Source organism: Xyrauchen texanus, chromosome 39 (assembly GCF_025860055.1).
Source record: "Xyrauchen texanus isolate HMW12.3.18 chromosome 39, RBS_HiC_50CHRs, whole genome shotgun sequence".
Classification (NCBI taxonomy): domain Eukaryota; kingdom Metazoa; phylum Chordata; class Actinopteri; order Cypriniformes; family Catostomidae; genus Xyrauchen; species Xyrauchen texanus.
Genome location: NC_068314.1, coordinates 8,191,465 through 8,209,829, shown reverse-complemented (window position 1 = coordinate 8,209,829; position 18,365 = coordinate 8,191,465). Strand labels below are relative to the sequence as shown.

Here is an 18,365-nt window from a genome sequence, read left to right as displayed (position 1 = left end):
GCGTTCCCTTTCCGCTGTCCCACGAAGCAGACGAAGAGCTGCTCAGAGCGTCTAGTGTTCTGTGTGCGGTCCAGATAGATACGTAAAGCACGTACTGGACACAGCAGTGAAAGGGCTGGGTCTGCCTCCTCCCGGGGAAGCGCTTGCAGGTTCACTACCTGATCCCTGAAGGGTGTGGTAGGAACCTTGGGCACATAGCCCGGTCGCAGTCTTAGGATCACGAAAGTGTCTAACGGACCGAACTCCAGGCAAGAGTCGCTAACAGAGAACACTTGCAGGTCCCCGACTCTCTTGATGGAGGCGAGCGCGATCAGCAGGGCCCTGAGTCCAACTGAGTCTAGCGGCTCGAAGGGGGGTCTCTGGAGGGCCGTGAGGACGACCGAGAGATCCCAGGAGGGGAACAGGTTAGGCCGGGTGGGAGTCAGCCTCCGGGCACCTTTTAGGAACCTGACAATTAAGTCATGCTTACCAAGCGCCGTGTCGTGGTGAGCCACGATAGCGGCGACATACACCTTGAGGGTGGAGGGGGACAGCCTCTTCTCCAGCCTCTCCTGTAGAAACACGAATACTGACCTAACCGCGCACTTCTGTGGGTCTTCGGCTCGGGAAGAACACCAGTCTGCAAACAGATGCCACTTTAGGGCGTAAAGATGCCTGGTCGAAGGGGCTCTGGCTTGGTTGATAGTATCTATGACGGCCGGTGGTAGGCTGGCTAGATCTTCCGCGTCCCGTCCAGGGGCCAGACGTGGAGGTTCCAGAGGTCTGGGTGCGGGTGCCAGAGTGTGCCCCGTCCCTGAGAAAGAAGATCCTTCCTCAGGGGGATTCGCCAGGGAGGGGCTGTCGAGGGGGGCGTGAGATCCGAGAACAACGTCCGGGTGGGCCAGTAAGGGGGCCACCAGAGTGACTTGCTCCTCGTCCTTCCTGACCTTGCATAGCAAGAAGGCTCACTGGGGGAAAAGGGTACTTGCGCAGCCCCGCGGGCCAGCTGTGCGCCAGAGCATCTGTCCCGAGGGGAGCCTCTGTGAGGGCATACCAGAGCGGGCAGTGGGAGGTTTCCTGGGAGGCAAACAGGTCTACCTGGGCCTTGCCGAACCTGTCCCAAATCAGCTGAACCGACTGGGGTGGAGCCTCCACTCTCCGCCAGGCAAGCTCTGCCTTGACAGCGCATCCGCTACTGCATTGAGGTTGCCGGGGATGTGAGTAGCGCGCAGTGACTTGAGTCGCTGCTGGCTCCAAAGGAGGAGACGACGGGCGAGCTGTGACATGTGGAGGGAGCGTACTCCGCCTTGGCAGTTTATTGCGGCTGCGCGCCCGTTGCACACGGCGCCCCAACCCAGTTTGTCGTAACCAGAACACGTCGGGACACCTGCTGCAAGGGTACTCCTGCCTTTAGAAAGCAGATGTCTGTCCAGGGTTTGAAGGCTTGGCGGCAGGTAGTGGTAACTTTCACGTTGTGTGTGCCATGCTCGTCTCGGAACTCGAGTCTGGAGCCAGTGCTGAGGTGGTCTCATATGCATCAACCCCAGCGGCGCGGCTGCCGCAGAGGATGCCATATGCCCCAGGAGCTGTTGGAAACGTTTTAGAGGGACCACGGCACCTGCCTTGAAGGAAGCGAGGCATTTCAGCACTGACTGAGCACGCTCGTTGGAGAGACGTGCTATCATTGAGACTGAGTCTAACTCCAAACCGAGAAAAGAGATGCTCTGGACCGGGGTGAGCTTGCTCTTCTCCCAGTTGACCTGAAACCCCAAACGGCCGAGGTGCTTGAGCGCCTGGTCTCTGTGTGCACATAGCAGTTCCCGCGAGGAGGCCAGAATGAGCCAGTCGTCGAGGTAATTGAGTATGCATATGCCAGCTCCTCGGAGTGGGGCAAGAGCTGCCTCTGCGACTTTCGTGAAGACGCAAGGGGACAGAGACAGGCCGAAGGGGAGGACTTTGTACTGATATGCATGGCCGTCGAACGCGAACCGCAGAAAGGGTCGATGTCTAGGGAGAATGGAGATGTGGAAGTATGCGTCCTTCAGGTCTATCGCTGCGAACCAATCTAGATGCCGGACGGCAGATTGAATTTTTTTCTGGGTGAGCATTTTGAACGGGAGTTTGGACAAGGTCCGATTGAAAACTCGCAGGTCCAAGATCGGTCGTACGCCGCCGCCTTTCTTGGGTACAACGAAGTAAGGGCTGTAGAAACCCTTCTTGTTTCGGTTGGAGGGACAGGCTCTATCGCGTCCTTGATTAAAAGGGAGGCGATTTCTTCGTGCAGGGACTGAGCATGTTTGTCGTGCACTGCGGAAAAATGAACACCCACGAAGGGGGGCGGAGACCTGGCAAACTGAATTGTGTAACCGAGTCGAATGATCCGGTGCAGCCATCGCGACGGGTTGGGCAGTGAATGCCACGCCTCTAAGCTCCGTGCTAGGGGCACCAAGGGGACGAGTATTTTGGACGTACCCGGTGGGGCTTCGCAGTGGTGCGGAGCAGGTAACATGGCGTCGGGGGGCAACGTGGCATCCCGAGGCTCTGGTGCTGAGAGCAAACTCAAAGCACTTACCTTGCTCCGTGCACCCGGCGGGGGGCGGGTTCGTGACTGAGGAGGAGGTCCGACGCTGGCGTCCTCTGGACTCGTCTGAACCGGCCAGCCGGGGAACTGTCGTGGGGCTGAGGGTGGGGGCACCGCATCCAGGAAGCCGGGACTGTTGAGGCCTGAATGCAGAGTGCCGTGAGAACGGCATTTGCGGGCCACATGACTCAGAGGTAAAGGAAATAGCTCTTTTATTGAGAATTTGGGTACCGCAGCCCCTGTCGAGGGGTGCAGCAAATTAAAAAACAAAAGATTCTCCTCCCGGCCCTCCACTGGGGGACGGAGCGGTCTTACCACCTCCGGAGCTAACTTCTTGCACTCTGGGTCCGTTGTCTCAGGAGCGCCTGGGAGCCTTCCGGGTCCTCGATGGGGTCCGTGAGACAGGGGGCGTACATTACCGCGGTTTGCTCGATGCCGGGGCTGAGAGCTGGGCCTGGGTTGAGGCGGAGCAGAAGGTCTTCTGGCCGCGGGAGGACGCCCTCGGCGAGCAGATGAGGCCTGGGCCGTGGCGGCAGGCTTGCGGCGAGGCATGATGTGAGAAATGGCCTCCGTCTGCTTCTTCACCATGGAGAACTGCTGGGCGAAGTCCTCAACGGTGTCGCCGAAGAGGCCGGACTGAGAGACAGGGGCGTTGAGAAAGTGAGTCTTGTCGGCTTCACACATCTCAACCAAGTTCAGCCATTGCTGACGTTCCTGGACCACCAGCGTGGCCATCGCCTTCCCAAGCGCCTGTGCTGTGACCTTCGTCGCTCTCAGGGCGAGGTCAGTCACTGAGCACAGTTCCTGCAGCGTGTCGGGATCAGGGCCACCCCCGTGCATGTTTCGCAGTTTGGCTTGGTGGACCTGCAGGAGAGCCATGGCATGCAGGGCGGAAGCGGCGCGTCCGGTGGCGCTGTAGGCCTTCGCGGTGAGCGAGGATGTTGCTCTACAGGACCAGGAAGGGAGTACAGGGCGACCCCGCCAGGTGGTAGTGCTTCCGGGGCATAGGTGGAGCGCAACAGCCCTATCCACCTGGGGAATCGGCGTGTACCCGTGGCGCGTTTCGCCGTCGAGGGTGGCGAGGGCGGATGAGTAGGTGGCGGTGCGACGAGTGGAGAGGGGTGCTCTCCACGAAGACGTCAGCTCATCATGCACCTCCGGGAAGAACGGAACCGGGGGGGGGGGTGGGCAGCCCACGCTGTTGGCTGCCCGGGAAAGCATATCGGACATCTGTGCGTCGGCCTCTTCCTGGGCATGCAAGCCTGAAGGCGGCAGCCCAGAGGAGTCCTCAGCATCAGATCCCACGCCCTCCGATGCCGCGGCGAACTCGTCTGCTTCCATCGCAAGAGGGTAGACAGACTGGCTGTGAGGCGAGTCGCCGCCACCTCAAGCGGGGACGGGAGTCAACGAGCGTGTCCGGGTGCGGGTGGTCCGAGGGGGCGTACCCGGCAGAGCTGCACCCGCTGCCATCCCCGAATCGCCTCCATCGCCAGCCACATCGTCCTCAATCCCGTGGGAAGAAGGAGCGACGCGGGGGGCAGCTGGAGTGGCTTGCTTACGGTTGTAAGCAAGACGCGACCGCAACGTTGTCAACGTTGTCAACCTTGTCATGGTCATGTTCTCGTGGAGAACATGAACCATCCACAAACGCAGCCTCGGTGTGATCACTACCCAGACACACGAGACAACGCCTGTGGCCGTCGGAAGCGGAGAGTACTCTACCGCATCCAGGAACAACACAGGGGCGGAAAGGCATCTTTAAAAAGACGCGTCCTTAAAAGGATGTTCAACGCCGCTGTGTTTTTGCTCTTTTAGAGGAAATTACTCTTTTAAATAAAATCACTCTTTTATGAAGGGAAAAGAACTCGTGAGAGATCTTTATAATCTGAACTGTTGAAGCGCTCAGGGGCAGGAAGTGCACAGTCGTGCAAACAGGAGAAAGCCGCTGTTGTGCGCCGTAGAATCCAACAGCATGCAGCAGAGGGATAGCAGGAACTCGGTGTGTATACGCAGCAGTTGCAGACACGACCATCGGCTCCGAAGAAATTTTCTGAATGAACTCCCGTATTTGCGCTGCTTAAATACCCGTATGTCCGTGGGCGGGACATGCAAATACTGGCTGCCAACTCTCATTGGCCTTTTTTCATAGTTCAGAGGTGAATATCGGCGCTCAAGAGAGACTCCTAGTGTCGCTTCTCTGACACAACGTGGAGAGAGCGACAGAAGGGGAAATATTGTTCATTGTTTATTCATGATCCCTAATGTATTTACTAATGTTAACGCATGAAACCTTATTGTAAAGTGTTACAGAATCATTAATTCAGAACTGTTGATCAAACCAAATCCTTACACCCTCTATAATTTTTTTAAATTAATATTTTATTAAAATACAGGAAATATATATTATATTTGATTAATCGCAGAAATATTTGAAGAATAATCGATTATCAAATTAATTGTTAGTTGCAGTACTAATTTAATGTGCTCAGGAAATTGGGAACCACAATGTTGCAATATGTAATTAAAAATAATATTATTGTGAAAACAGTATTTTAATGCTCAATCATCATGTATTTATGTGTATTTTTTTTTATTTCTGCTTTGACATTTACTAGTTGACGGTTGCAGTTTATGAATCCACTGAAAATAATATCTGTTTTTTCTTTCCACCATGGAAACTGAATGTTTGGGGAAGTTGGCTCAATTGTCTTTCTCTTTCTTTTCTTAACTCTGTACTTCTGTCTGCAGGGTGGCCTCCTTCTCCCCAGGCGTCTGCACAGGTCACCTATAAATCCAGTAGCAAACCACGTACTAGATTCCTCAGTGGGCTTGTTTCTCTATCCATCTGTTTGTATCTCTCTCCTTTCCACCATTCCTCATGTCATAAGTCTGAGACCCCTGCTATATTTCTTTGCTCTCTTTTTCTCTTATATTAATCAGATTACTTATCTTTCACATTATCATTACCCATTCATCATCCTTTTTTCTATTGTGCTTCTTTATTTCTTTTGTTCATTCCCGAGTTTTTCTCTTTCTTTCTTTGTTAATCACTATTAAAATTAAGAATTATTTTATTTGTTGCAAACCTATTCCTTTAGAAACTTTTAGCGCTTTTCTACCATCGAGCCTAACGTTTCTAAGCAAGGTGAGTAACAGTTCCAGCGGCATTTCAATTTGAGCATGGTTCGGTACCATACAATTACAATTTCATAATACCACAGTGGAAAAACAAATCGTAACCTATCAACCAACCTGGATTGGTACAGAACAGCACAGTTCCGCAAAGACAATTGTTCAGCCCAATGGTGGAAAAGTGCCTTTTGATTTCATTTTCGCAAGCCTACTACCAAGACACACTTTAACCTGACATTTCACAATGTCACTCTTTCCATTTAGAATGTTTTAATATTTTTATTTCAACTTACATCTGATTTAGTTTTTCTTTTGCTGTCGCTGTACTGCATTTCAAACTCTTAAGTTGTTAGATGACATTTTAACCTCTTGTAGGTTAAAATAAAATTTACAGTGGTTTTCAGTGATTTGCAGAAGACTAATATCACTTTTCACTGTTGTAGGGTCAACACTTAAACGGCTGTTTCTTGGAAAAGAACGTGACAGCAGTAACTATTGTTATTTCTTAAGTTCCACTCTTTAGACTGTTAAAATACAATTTTGTGTTGCTCCAACAATTAGCTGTGATGCTAAAATCAAAATTCTAAATCATCATATTATTTGAATGATCATAATATTTTTGTTGTTGTAACATGGCATATGCTCTTACAGTTTTAGGGTATTTTCAGACATGTAGCTCATTTGATTTGTTCCAAAATGGGGGCTTAAATTGTTACAATGTTTCTTATATTTTATTTCTTGTTTCGCTTCGCTTTCACAAGGCATCATTTCAAAATGTACCAAAACTTTTAATAAAAGTCACATGTGAGCAAACTAGGGATGAGCACTGGAGTACTCGGAAGTGACAGCAATGATCGATCATGAAGATGTGTGACGTGACACTCAATTTGGAAACTTTAGTGACAATCATACACAAACGTGCTTTATTTTTATTTTGATATTGATTATGTTGTGATTTTCAGCATTAATGACTGTCACCAGAGATGTCTCGTTGCAACCAAACCGCTAAACGATGCTGCAGTGTTCGTGTTTTTCTACAGGTTTACGATAGTCAAAAAATAAGTATAATTAACCATAATTTCCACACAAGTTTCCAAGTTTGAAGTTTAGTAGCATTCCATAAGGGCTGAAAGATGAATCAAATAAAGTTGAAATTGTGATATGACCCCGTGTGATTATTAAATCGTGATGGCTTTTTTATGTTTATCTAAATAATCGCAATTCGATTTTTTTTTGTCCAAATCATTCAGCTCTACGTTCCGTAGACCTTTTACCAGAAGGAAGTTGTAGGAAGAGTTCTGAAACAAATGCTCCAGCCAGGTGTGAAAACAGACAAATGGATTGTATTTAGACTACTGTTACCAACTTTTTGCCACACGAATATGGGCCGCTTGGAGCAGTTCAATATGGGATGCTACATTTTGTAATCCAACGGTGTGCTGGTAGTCAGTGAGGGGGGAAGCATTTTGCTGCTTATAGTATATTCGACACAATGCCTTCAGTACAGGACTATTCAGGACTATGGGAGCCCCCTCGAGAGTTGAGGCCAAAATACTAGATGTCCCAGCTAGTAAAGGACAGTTGGCAACCCTAATTTAGACTAATTATTTGATGTTCATAAAACTAAAATTGACTTGTTTTGTAGGGTCCGGAGCATCATCGGGTACTTCTCAGTCCCCAATTCCCCCTGGATCCACTCCTCCTCCCCACCAGCCAATTGGTCTCACCCAAGCACAGACTAACAACAGCAACAATAAGACGGATGCTTTCACGCAGCGCCATTATAGACTGGTGGATAACTGGGCAGAAGCGGTGAGGTCTCCTTTACGCTCATGCTCCCTCAGTCAAAGACCACAGCAATTGATTAGAGCAAGGATATGGAGCGCTATAGAGGTGATATTATAAAAAAAGTATTTAAATTGTAATGAAATTTACCTTGCTACCTTAAATAACATTCCATTATACTTACATTATGCTAATGTGTATTGTTTTAGGCTCCAGTGTCAACAGATAGAATAAACGCTTCCCAGCTCCCTCTTTCTTGACCACAGATAGATCACCATACTTCATCAGTTGCAACTGACACTTCACAAGTGCTCCAGCACAGTTCATTGGTGCCCGGTGAACATTTTGGGAAAATGCTAGCCACCCCACTCTTAGACATGGACCACTGGCCTTCAGTGACTGCAACTCTTAACCAAGGGGTCTTTGCCGACCCCGCTGTGCATTCTCCCCCTTGGACAGCCCCTTCCTCCCCCAGTGAGCTCCTCAGAACTAGGACCATGTAGCTTTACCATCCCTATGCCAATACTTCTTACTATGTCGCCAAAAATATTTATTCTTTAGTTTCTTTAGAGTGCTGTTAGGCCTATCAGTGTGCAGTTCTACCCGTTTCATTTACTAGCATGTAGTTGTTTACAAGGAGTAAAAAGTAGGACAAGTAGAAATCCAATATGAACATGTAAATATTCTTGCTGACAATGTAAGCATATGCTGTAAATAGGTACTGTACATTCAATATTATTGTATATATTCATGCTGCCTAGTATAACAGAATTTTAGCAAGGCTATATACAGAACATATATTTTTCATCAAAATCTATTTAGCTTGCTTGTGTTTGTGCAGAATCAACTCCTAAAACCTTGAACTGTACACATACAGTATGTATAGTAAATACTGTACATATTAATATGCCCTTAAATTTGTTTAGATGTGTATAGGCAATAGATGTGTATATTTGCTGTACATGTAAATATATGCTCTACCTAAATATATAAAGTAACTGGACACAGCAAGGCTGGGGTCAAGCCCAAAAGGTTTGGGTTGAAAACTATCACTATCACATCAAAGGTGGGCAAAAACACTTTGAGAGATGATCACAATCATAAAGATCACTGTGAATGTTTTACCTCATTCTTCAGTAATCACTGATTTCACACTGCACTAGCCTAAAAGACATAATTGCATGCTAGAAAAGTTACAACCACAAACTGCTCTGAGAAACAAGGGAGAACTTAACAGACTGTACATTTTCAGGTGAAAAGCCTGCAAGAGTGCCTTGTTCTGTTACCAAGAATAATACTAATAATACTAATAACTAAATTCAAATTTTCCCAACCTGCAGTTTATGATGGTATTTAAAAAAAGCTTTCCAGCAATTCATATTGATGGTGTAATTAAGTTATGAGTATCATTTTGTTTTGACTGTAACGTATGTGCAGTAACGTTTAGGAGGATATTTTCTGCATCATCTAATACAATACATAGAAATACTAATAATCCAGGGATGGGTCAGATTGGTTGACTTATTTTGACTACTTGTCCTAAAACTGACTAGACGACTAGTGTGCTTGTCTTTTTTTTTTTTTTTTAAATGAATATTTTTAGAGGTGGTGCTAAAGGGATGAATTTAGAGACACAAGGAGGATTTTACAGCACTGACAGCATGCTGTGGTTTGTGTTAACCATTAAACTAAATGCATTTGTTCATTTAAATTAAAGCACCGTGGCTACAGCCATCAAAGCACAACATTTTCACCACCTTCAACAAATAATATCTAGTCAATTATTGTCAGATTTGAAATCGCCTGCAAAGAGCAATATTCCTATTATTATGCATTAGCTGTAGGTCACTATTTTTTGAGGACTATGACAGTTTTGTGCAATAAAAAATTACAAGCTTGTTTATTTGTTGACCTTTCATTCACAGACCTTATTCATGCTAGCGCTGGACTTAACAGTTTTTCAAAATTGTAAATCTATCAAGTTGTTCTTTTGAATCTAAGAAACTAATGACTATTATCTAATAGTAGTTACTATTAACTAATTACTAATTTACTATTAATCAAATGATGGGCTGATTGATTTCTTCAGCCTCTTGGGCTGCGTTCCGCTTCACTTTAAACATCCACTTGCTAACTTCCCTAAGCACTTCCCCTCGAGTGAATCTCAAAGTCCGTTCCGCTTCATTAAGTGGGCGATGGAAGTTTCAGCTGACAGACCATAAACCCCTCGAGCAAGCCTACTCTGATGTACGCTTCAGGCAGCTCCATATCCCACAATGCATCTCAGTTGTGACGTTACAGCAGATCATACTTCACCTTCCCAAACCACACACAACTCTAGTGAATGATGTAAAAATTTTAGGTGGATCACAGCCTTATTCATGCTTTCAGTTGCACCTCAACAAAGCACAATACTATCTATTTAGAACCTAGCATTGCTGTTTTTCCTTAATACTGCTAGTACTGGAGTTTCCTAAAGGGGCACCAATGACTTTGCATGATTTAACTAAGCATTTCATGGGACATGGGCTAAACATGCAAACTGGAACTCTCCAGTTCACCACCTGATCCCTGAAAGGGGTCATTGGAACCTTGGGCACGTAGCCCAGTCGCGGTCTCAGGATAATGTGAGAGTAAGCCGGACCAAACTCTAGGCACAGTTCGCTGACAGAGAACGCCTGCAGGTCCCCTACCCTCTGATGGAGGTGAGCGCCGTCAGGAGGGCGGTCTTCAGAGAGAGCGCCTTTAGCTGACTCAAGGGGCTTGAAGGAGCTCCCGAAGTCCCCGAAGAACCACGGAGAGGTCCCAAGAGGGAACGAGGCGCGGCCTGGGGGAGTTTAACCTCCTTGCGCCTCTCAGGAACCTGATGATCAAATCGTGCTTCCCTAAATACTTACCGTCCACTGCATCGTGATGTGCCGCTATGGTGGCCACATACACTTTCAAGGTGGATGGGGACAGCCGTCCCACCAACTTTTCCTGCAGAAGAAGCACTGACCCAACTGCACATCTCTGGGGGTCTTCACCTCGGGAAGGACACCACTGAGCAAACAGACGCCACTTCTGGCCGTAAAGGCGCCTCGTTGAGGGGGCCCTCGCCTGAGTGATTGTGTCTACCATCGCAGGTGGTAGGCCACCTAAGTCTTTTGCGTCCCGTCCAAGGGCCAGACATGGAGATTCCAGAGGTCCGGTCGCGGGTGCCAGATGGTGCCCTGTATAGACATGGAGCATGAGGTATGAGAACCAAATCCGGGAGGGCCAATAAGGGTCCACTAAGAGGACCTGCTCCCCGTCCTCCCTGACTTTGCACAATGTCTGTGCAACTAGGCTCACTTGGGGAAATGCATACTTGCGTAGCCCCAGGGGCCAGATGTGTGCCAAGGCATCTGTGCCAAGGGGAGCCTCGGTCAGAGAGTACCATATTGGGCAATGGGAGGATTCTGGGGAAGCGAACAGGTCTACCTGAACTTGCAGGGGCAAACGATACTCGCGGGTAGGAGGACCAAGTCTGGGAGCCGCTGGAGTGACTTTCCCTCTTAAGAGAGAAAGCCGTGACCGCAACGTTGACAAAATCATGCCCTCGCAGTGAGAGCATGACCCGTCCACAAGCGCTGTCCCCACGTGGGAAGTGCCCAACACGAGAGGCAGCGATAGTGGTCGTGGGAAGCATAGAGGTAACGATCGCAACCAGGAAAACACACACAAATGAAAAGGCGTCTTGAAGAAGGCGCTTTTGTTTGCACCACTCTTTTAGAGGAAAATCTACTCTTTTTATTTGTATATATATATATATATATACTGTATATATATATATATATATATATATATATATATATATATATATATATATATATATATATATATATTAGGGCTGTCAATCGATTACAATTTTTAATCAAATTAATTACATGGTGTCCCGATTAAATCATCGCGATTAATCGCATATACAAATATTTTCCGAGAAAGACACTCATATAACAATAATTCAATACATAATGATGAAATAATTATACATAGTTATCTTTAAATATTAAAAAATTATATATATATATATATATATATATTAAATATTCAGATAATTAAAATGCATTACATTCTTGTGGCAGAAGAGTTAATCATTGATAAAACAATACAAAAGTGGCTTTAGAATACATTGTATTGTTTATTACCATATTATTGATCATAAGTCAATCATTGGCACACAGTTCACAGCAATCCATTTCACAAGTGAATTTGTCAATCAGTTGGAGATTTATTATGAGGGCTTGTTTAAGAGCCCGTCAATGTACACCTGCGTCCTTTTTTTTAGAAACAAGCCAGGGGTATACATAGGGTGACCACCTGGCTATTGCTCTGTTGCAGGTCTGCAGACCTGATTTTGCGGGACACGAGGGACACTTCCTATTATTGTACTAGGTGAATAAATATTGATTTTATATTAGATGTATTTTTGCAGTGATGTTAAATGTTAATGACGGCGCTGTGAACGTCACTCAGTTTGGCATAAGGTCTACGATACAAACTAATTTTAACAGCTCAGACCTACTCAATGTAAATATAATGAAGTGAGAATAATAATCTAATCGTTAAAAAGCACATTTCCATATAAGCACATCAATTCCATTAATAAAGACTAGAAAGATTAAATGCGTTCTTACCAGATTTAGTGCATCTTGAATGTATTTTTTTTGTCTGATCTGGCTGCTTCGAGTAGGGCCTTCTCATTCATTATGACTGTAGAACTCCTGGCAGGTGTAGGTGTTCACTTTCACCAGGAGTTCACTTTTGATGAGATCCACAGATGCTCAGTTCCTTGTCTCTGTCCACGCAGTGAAAACACCCTCTCCACGAATGCGTTGGTGACAGGAATGCTCAAAGCCAAAGATATCAGAGCTGTCATGTTTGGGGCACTGAAATGCTTCAGCAGAGCTGTCCATGAAACTTCGGTGGCATACCCTGCACTCTCCTTTTTTAGGGTCACCTGTAACTGGTTTTAACCATGTAAATATTTTTTTTCCAATTCTTTATTATACTAACAAAGTCACTTTTTCTTCTCGGGAGCTCCGGATAGACCCATTTTTCGGTTGTAGGTTTTTTCCAGTGTTTTCCCGCTCTGGCAAGAAAAATAGGCAGGTGTTTTCTTATTAACTTTTTTTTAATAGTGATTTTGTAATTAAAGGACGATGAAATAAAATGATGCTGAAATAATAATAAAGATAAAAAATTATTAATTAATAATTAAATATAAATTAATTATTGAAATGCGGGACACTGCTTATGACCTGCGGGACAGGTGGTCACCCTACCATACGACCTGCGTCACATCTCGGGTGTGTTGCGTCATAAAAGGTCACTGTGTCAAGTTAAATATAGTTTAATACTCAATCTTTACATTTACATTTATGCATTTGGCAGACGCTCTTATCCAAAGCGACTTACAGCAACCTGGAGTTAAGTGCCTTGCTCAAGGGCCCAACAGTGGCATCTTGGTGGTGCTGGGGCTTGAACCCCCGGCCTTCTGGTCAGTAACCCTGAGCCTCAACCACTGAGCCACCACTGCCCCTATTATTGAACATAAGCCAATCATTGGCATACAGTTCACAAATATCCATCAATCAAATATTGTCAATCAGTTCGAGATTTATTATGAGGGCTTGTTTAAGGACCTGTCAATGTTCACCTGCGTCAGACATGCTTGTGTAGCATCTCGGGTGCGTTGCATCATAAACATACATTTTTAGGTCACTGTGTCAAGTTAAATATAATTTAATACTAAAAGCACATTTAGTTTGGATTTGCGCTCCCATCAAGTGTTTTGAAAGCAAGAACGTAATGCATGTTTGTGTTGTTCTGCTGCTTAAGTGTTGTTTTCTTCACTGTATAAACTGCGTGTTGCCCACACAGCTGAAGTTTCACTTACTGCCCCCTCGAGTAAACATGTGGTACTACTAGCTTGTATTTCTCAGGAATCTTCCTTATTACGGTCCGGGGGCATTGCGATTAATTGTGTTAATTTTTATAATGTGTTATTTTTTATAAAATCGACAGCCCTAGTTTTTATTCATAAACACCTTAAGTGGATAGAAGATCTTATACAAAAGTACCTGTAAAAATCTAATCAAATCTGTGATGTAACACATCCTTTATGCATAAATTGAAATTTTGCTTAAAATAATTAATGGACAGAATTGTTTATCAAATAATGCAGTCAGTTACTTCTGTCACAGACTTCTAGGTTTATGTCATCAACCAAGTCATTGTGATTCGTTATATAAAACAGTCTAAAACTAATGTAGGAGATGCTAATAAAGAAGTTTATGAGCTTGCAGCTACGCCAACAATCTAAAAGATGTGCGTGAGACATTATCTTTGTACTTTGTCCTTTGCCCTTGTGCTTTAAACCTATTTAATCAAGTAAATTTTGAGTTTATTACTTGCTAAGAACCAGTAGAGCTCACTTCAAAGGATCCGTAAGAAAATTATCTTGACAAGATCACAGAACTCAGTTTTTCCTCACATTTGAATTTGGAAATAACAGTATTGATTAAGAATTAAAGCACAAATAGTGTAGAAAATTATTAAATTATAGCATTTAAACATTGCAAATGGGCTTCACACAAAGCTTGGCTATTTGGTTGGCAACTCCCAGGCTGAAACATGGGAACAAGAGATAAGGGATACAAAATATACTGTAGCAAAAAGTGAGTAAAAATGTATTGATTGACTAAACCTGACAATTGACTAAATGAGTAGTTAAACAAAGCTCCTTGTTTATAGGTGCTGCGTCATTGCTGTTAGGTCAAAGAATATTTCAGTTGCCTCAACCGCAGTTGAACTAGTTCTTGGTTTCAACCACAGCTTGCTACTCCAGTTCGTTTGAATAATACCTTGGAAAATCTGGCTGATTTACACCCTGGATTGTCAAACTTGTAACCTTTAAATGCCCTTAATGCATTTTGTCACAACTTCAAGTTAGAAGAAAAATACAGCAAATTCTTTGAATAGATCTGCAATTTTCCAAATCAATGCAGGCAAGTACAATCACCATCATTTTGACAAGTTTTGGATCTGAATCTGGAATGAATTAATATGGAAAGGAATGTTGCTTTCCCTGTAGGGAACTAAAGAGACTGACCTTTGAATCCTATTGCAATCATTAACTACTGATGACAGCATTCCAGAGCATTTTATCAAGAAAACTACATTACTATCACAATACTGGCCTTGTGATTGTATTCTCAGTCAACATTACACAAATGCATAAGGACGTACACTGTATAAGAGAGATGTTACTGAAATGTTTGAAGGAGTAACTTATTATTAGATAGAGATTATTAGTACAACTTTGTCCAATTGCTTCATGTTTGGTGTTAGACTGAAGGACTTTCAGTGAGTAAAAATCGTAGAAGATGCATGAAAGACAATACGTGGATTTAACAGTGATTAACAATTAAATTCACAAGAAATGACCATAGATTGTGGAATTAATAACATGTTGGACACCCTTGGACACGCTATCAAGTTGGGCAACAGTTCCAGTTTTGGACCAAGTGATGTTGAGCGAGTCTTAGTACCCATATTTGACAGCTTCATCCTTGTAACTGGGGTTGTTGGACACATTCTGGTTCTCATCATTATTTGTCGTACAATGCGGCAAGGACGTGGACAGCCTAGTGGATGCAGAACAGGAGGAATCCAACAAACAAACACAAATGGAACAGACATTCTTCTTTTGTCATTAAGTGTGGCGGATCTGTTGCTACTGTCTTGTCTTCCCTATCACACAGTCGCCATCGCAACCCATCACTGGCCCTTTGGTAGCTTCATGTGCAAGTCTGTGAGCTTCCTGAGTGCGATGTGTACCTCTGCGAGTGCCTTTACACTAGCGGCTTTGGCTTTTGGACGATATATAATCGTGGTCCATCCATCAAAAGCATATCGATGGCGCAGATATTTAAAAGTAGTTGCAGGTGCACTTTGGATACCAGCTATCGTTTTGGCATCGCCTCAGTTTGCTTGGCGGACACTGATGTCAGGGCCAGATGACCGTGAATCCCGTGAGGACTTGGCATGTTTCAATTTCCTATCTGACAAGGACCAGTTGGCATATGGAGTGTGTCATTTCTTATTGGCCTTTGCCTTTCCACTTGGGATTATTGTAACAGCCTACACCAATATCTACCATTTCCTCAAAAGCACCAGACAGGGCCGTACATGCCAGAACGATCGTTTGGAACACTATCACATGCAGGTAACGCAAACGTCGGCTCTGTTAGTGCTTGCTTTTGCATTGTGCTGGTTGCCTTCCTATGGTCTGATGTTTGCCCAAATAGCTAAAAGTGATGTGGTTGGTCCTTTACCACACTTTGGACCTTTTGCTACATTTGCTCGAATAATGGCAACCTCGTCTACTGTGGCTAACCCCATTCTCTACGTTTTCATGTCAGAGAAATTCAGGAAGGAACTAATGAATCTGGCTCAAGGATGCTGTGGAAGCAGAGCCTCCTAAATGCAATGGGATTCCACTGTTTTTTCTAATCATGCTTCTTGTCAAAGTCCAATCCCATAGAAATTCAGCCTGATCTCTAATTACATGGTCCATTACATGTACTGCGGCAGTTCTAAAGTGAAATATACACAGTGTGGCACTAAAAGCGAGTTCTCCCAACAGATGAGGTTTTTAAGTTTAATGATGTATTGAGTTTTAAATCATGAAAATCTACCTCCCCACCTTAAACCTAACCAATAGTGCCATAAAAACACATGTGAGATTAAATCAGATGTTTAGTAAGTTTAATGCTGGGTCATTTGTGTCAGTTGAGCAACAGGGCAACTTGATCGTGTGTGAATAAGCTTGTAGCTAAATGTAGTTGGTTGTGTAATGTAAACATTAAAATACATTGCTGTACAAGTCATGCGCTGAAGTAAAAGTCTTTAGGTGTCATGAAAAGTAATTGTGTGAGGAGCAGAGCAAAAAGTTTTATGGATTGATAATTTGCTGTTTTACTTGTGATTTGTGGTGAAGTGAATTTAAGTAATTGTAGCAACTCTTAGTGTTTATTTCACCAGGTCACTGCCGCGATACATATTTTGGCATCATTTTGCAAAGGTATTTATGGTAATGTGATTCTATGAGACCAGGTTGAAGAAATTCCACTGGCTGGCAAAATCTATTTTGGGTACTTTGTTTGGTACCTGATTAGAAAACCTCCAATGATCACGTGTTACTGTAATATGCAATCTTAACCATCAAAATATTCAAACTAATATCTTAAAAGATATGTTGCATTATATACCCAAAGCTTATAATGGTAAAATTAACCATTTCTGTTTCTTTGTATTTTCATTCTTGTGAAGGCATGTGGTTAGCAAGCTAACTAATTAGCCTGACAGCTTAGTCCACTTATACCACTAAATGATTAGCTTGCTAACCTAGAAAACTCTTCACAATTGATCTGCATTAGTAAATTATTTGGATCAGGCATTACAAACTATTTTTATGGGATTTGGAATGACATAAACAGACCTTTTAAAACCTTAAAGTAAATGGACATTATTAATGAACATTGTTAGTCCCCCGTTAAAAAAGTTGTTTACAAACTTTAATATACTGCATATATGTGTTAGTAATGAGTATTATGTTTAACATTTAATTTGAGACCAATTTTCAAAATTTCCATTCATGTACAACAAATGCCAAGATTATTTTAGGAGACATGTTGCATCACAGATTCACATTTCACCATCAGCACAATGTTTTAGGGTGTTTTAAAATCAAACATAAGAGCAATAACCACATTAAAAAAATCTCACCTAACATAAATGCTTTGCTGTGTTTGCCAAAAACATGCCTGAGAAGTGAATGTACTAATGGTGTGTACATTAATAATGAGCAAAATTCGATAGAAAGCAAACAACTGGCTAGAATTAATTGTTTCTTTGAACATTCTTTTAATATTTATTTTATACATTGACTTGTCAAAAGTTAGTTACAGAGGGTTCAGGTAGTAATTATTCCTTTACCATGCTCATGCCAATTTCAAACATTCAGAATTTAGCACTTCATGCAGTCTTCAAAGTTTTTAATTGCAAGCTTTTGTCCCCTCGGTCAATTTTAACAGTCCACTGCCTTATAAAGCTTACACCACTGCATATAGAACAAATGGTGTTGAAACATTGAAGCATTTACTTAAAAGAATACATGGACCATCAGAACATATAGTAGTCAACACTGTTTGTCACTTTGAACTCTACAGCTGAGTAACAGTGAAATCAGATATCTCCCTCTGCATCACAGTCTGGAACGGTACAAGCCAGCATCCTTTAGCAAAAACGGTGACATCCTCCCTAAAATGATAAGACATGAGAAGTTGAATTAAATACTTTCATAAATTACGTATAAACAAAAAAATAACAACATATACACTGAAAACAAAGTGCATTTCTTTATGGATTTAAATATTAAAACAAATGTTTATTCTGCAGTTTTATGGAAGTTTCATGTGTTTATGGAAGTACTTACCAAGACGTCTTCACTTCCTTGTCCATTACCTATAGAGTTGGTGTGTCTGATCCGTGAAGCTCCTCATATGAAATATTGGCATTTCCTGAAATATTTTACACACATGGCGATTAATGACGTCAAGTTCAATCAAAATAGTTCATTTAACTATAAAATTTCATATTACTATTATTTTTTTCTATTAATATGTTTTGTTAATGGTTAATCACAGGCTATGCATGGAATGGAATATTGCTGACTACTCACTGTGCAATATACAATGTTAACTGTTATTTTCAAACAGATAGAAGGCATTATTCCATAATAATTCTTTCACACAGTATTCTTCATTGTCACATGGCCTCATAACATTGTATATATAATTGA

At 43.3% G+C, this 18,365-nt stretch overlaps 3 protein-coding genes across 6 annotated transcripts in view; 2 read left to right on the top strand and 1 right to left on the bottom strand.

Annotated features, from left to right (window-relative positions):
• Positions 1-9,370, top strand: part of LOC127632467 (serine/threonine-protein kinase WNK2-like) — a 66,677-nt gene extending 57,307 nt beyond the window's left edge. For both annotated transcript variants that reach the window (XM_052111048.1, XM_052111049.1), the window contains exons 26-27: positions 7,338-7,585; positions 7,687-9,370. In XM_052111048.1, coding sequence (XP_051967008.1) covers positions 7,338-7,585; positions 7,687-7,737 — 299 coding nt within the window. In that variant the 3' untranslated portion in view covers positions 7,738-9,370. The remainder of the gene's footprint in view (positions 1-7,337; positions 7,586-7,686) is intronic.
• Positions 9,371-14,969: 5,599 nt separating this feature from the next.
• On the top strand, positions 14,970-16,296 carry LOC127632457 (somatostatin receptor type 2). The gene has a single exon (XM_052111036.1). The coding sequence runs from the start codon at positions 14,970-14,972 to the stop codon at positions 15,984-15,986; it is 1,017 nt and encodes a 338-aa protein (XP_051966996.1). The 3' UTR covers positions 15,987-16,296.
• A 649-nt stretch (positions 16,297-16,945) lies between these two features.
• Positions 16,946-18,365, bottom strand: part of LOC127632670 (inter-alpha-trypsin inhibitor heavy chain H3-like) — a 33,035-nt gene continuing 31,615 nt past the window's right edge. Inside the window, exons 3-4 of one of the 3 annotated variants that reach the window (XM_052111401.1) lie at positions 18,000-18,084; positions 16,946-17,824 (exon numbers count right to left, since the gene is read on the bottom strand). The gene's annotated coding sequence lies outside the window, so the exon portion shown is untranslated. The remainder of the gene's footprint in view (positions 17,825-17,999; positions 18,085-18,365) is intronic. The other 2 variants (XM_052111402.1, XM_052111409.1) reach the window with 2 other exon arrangements.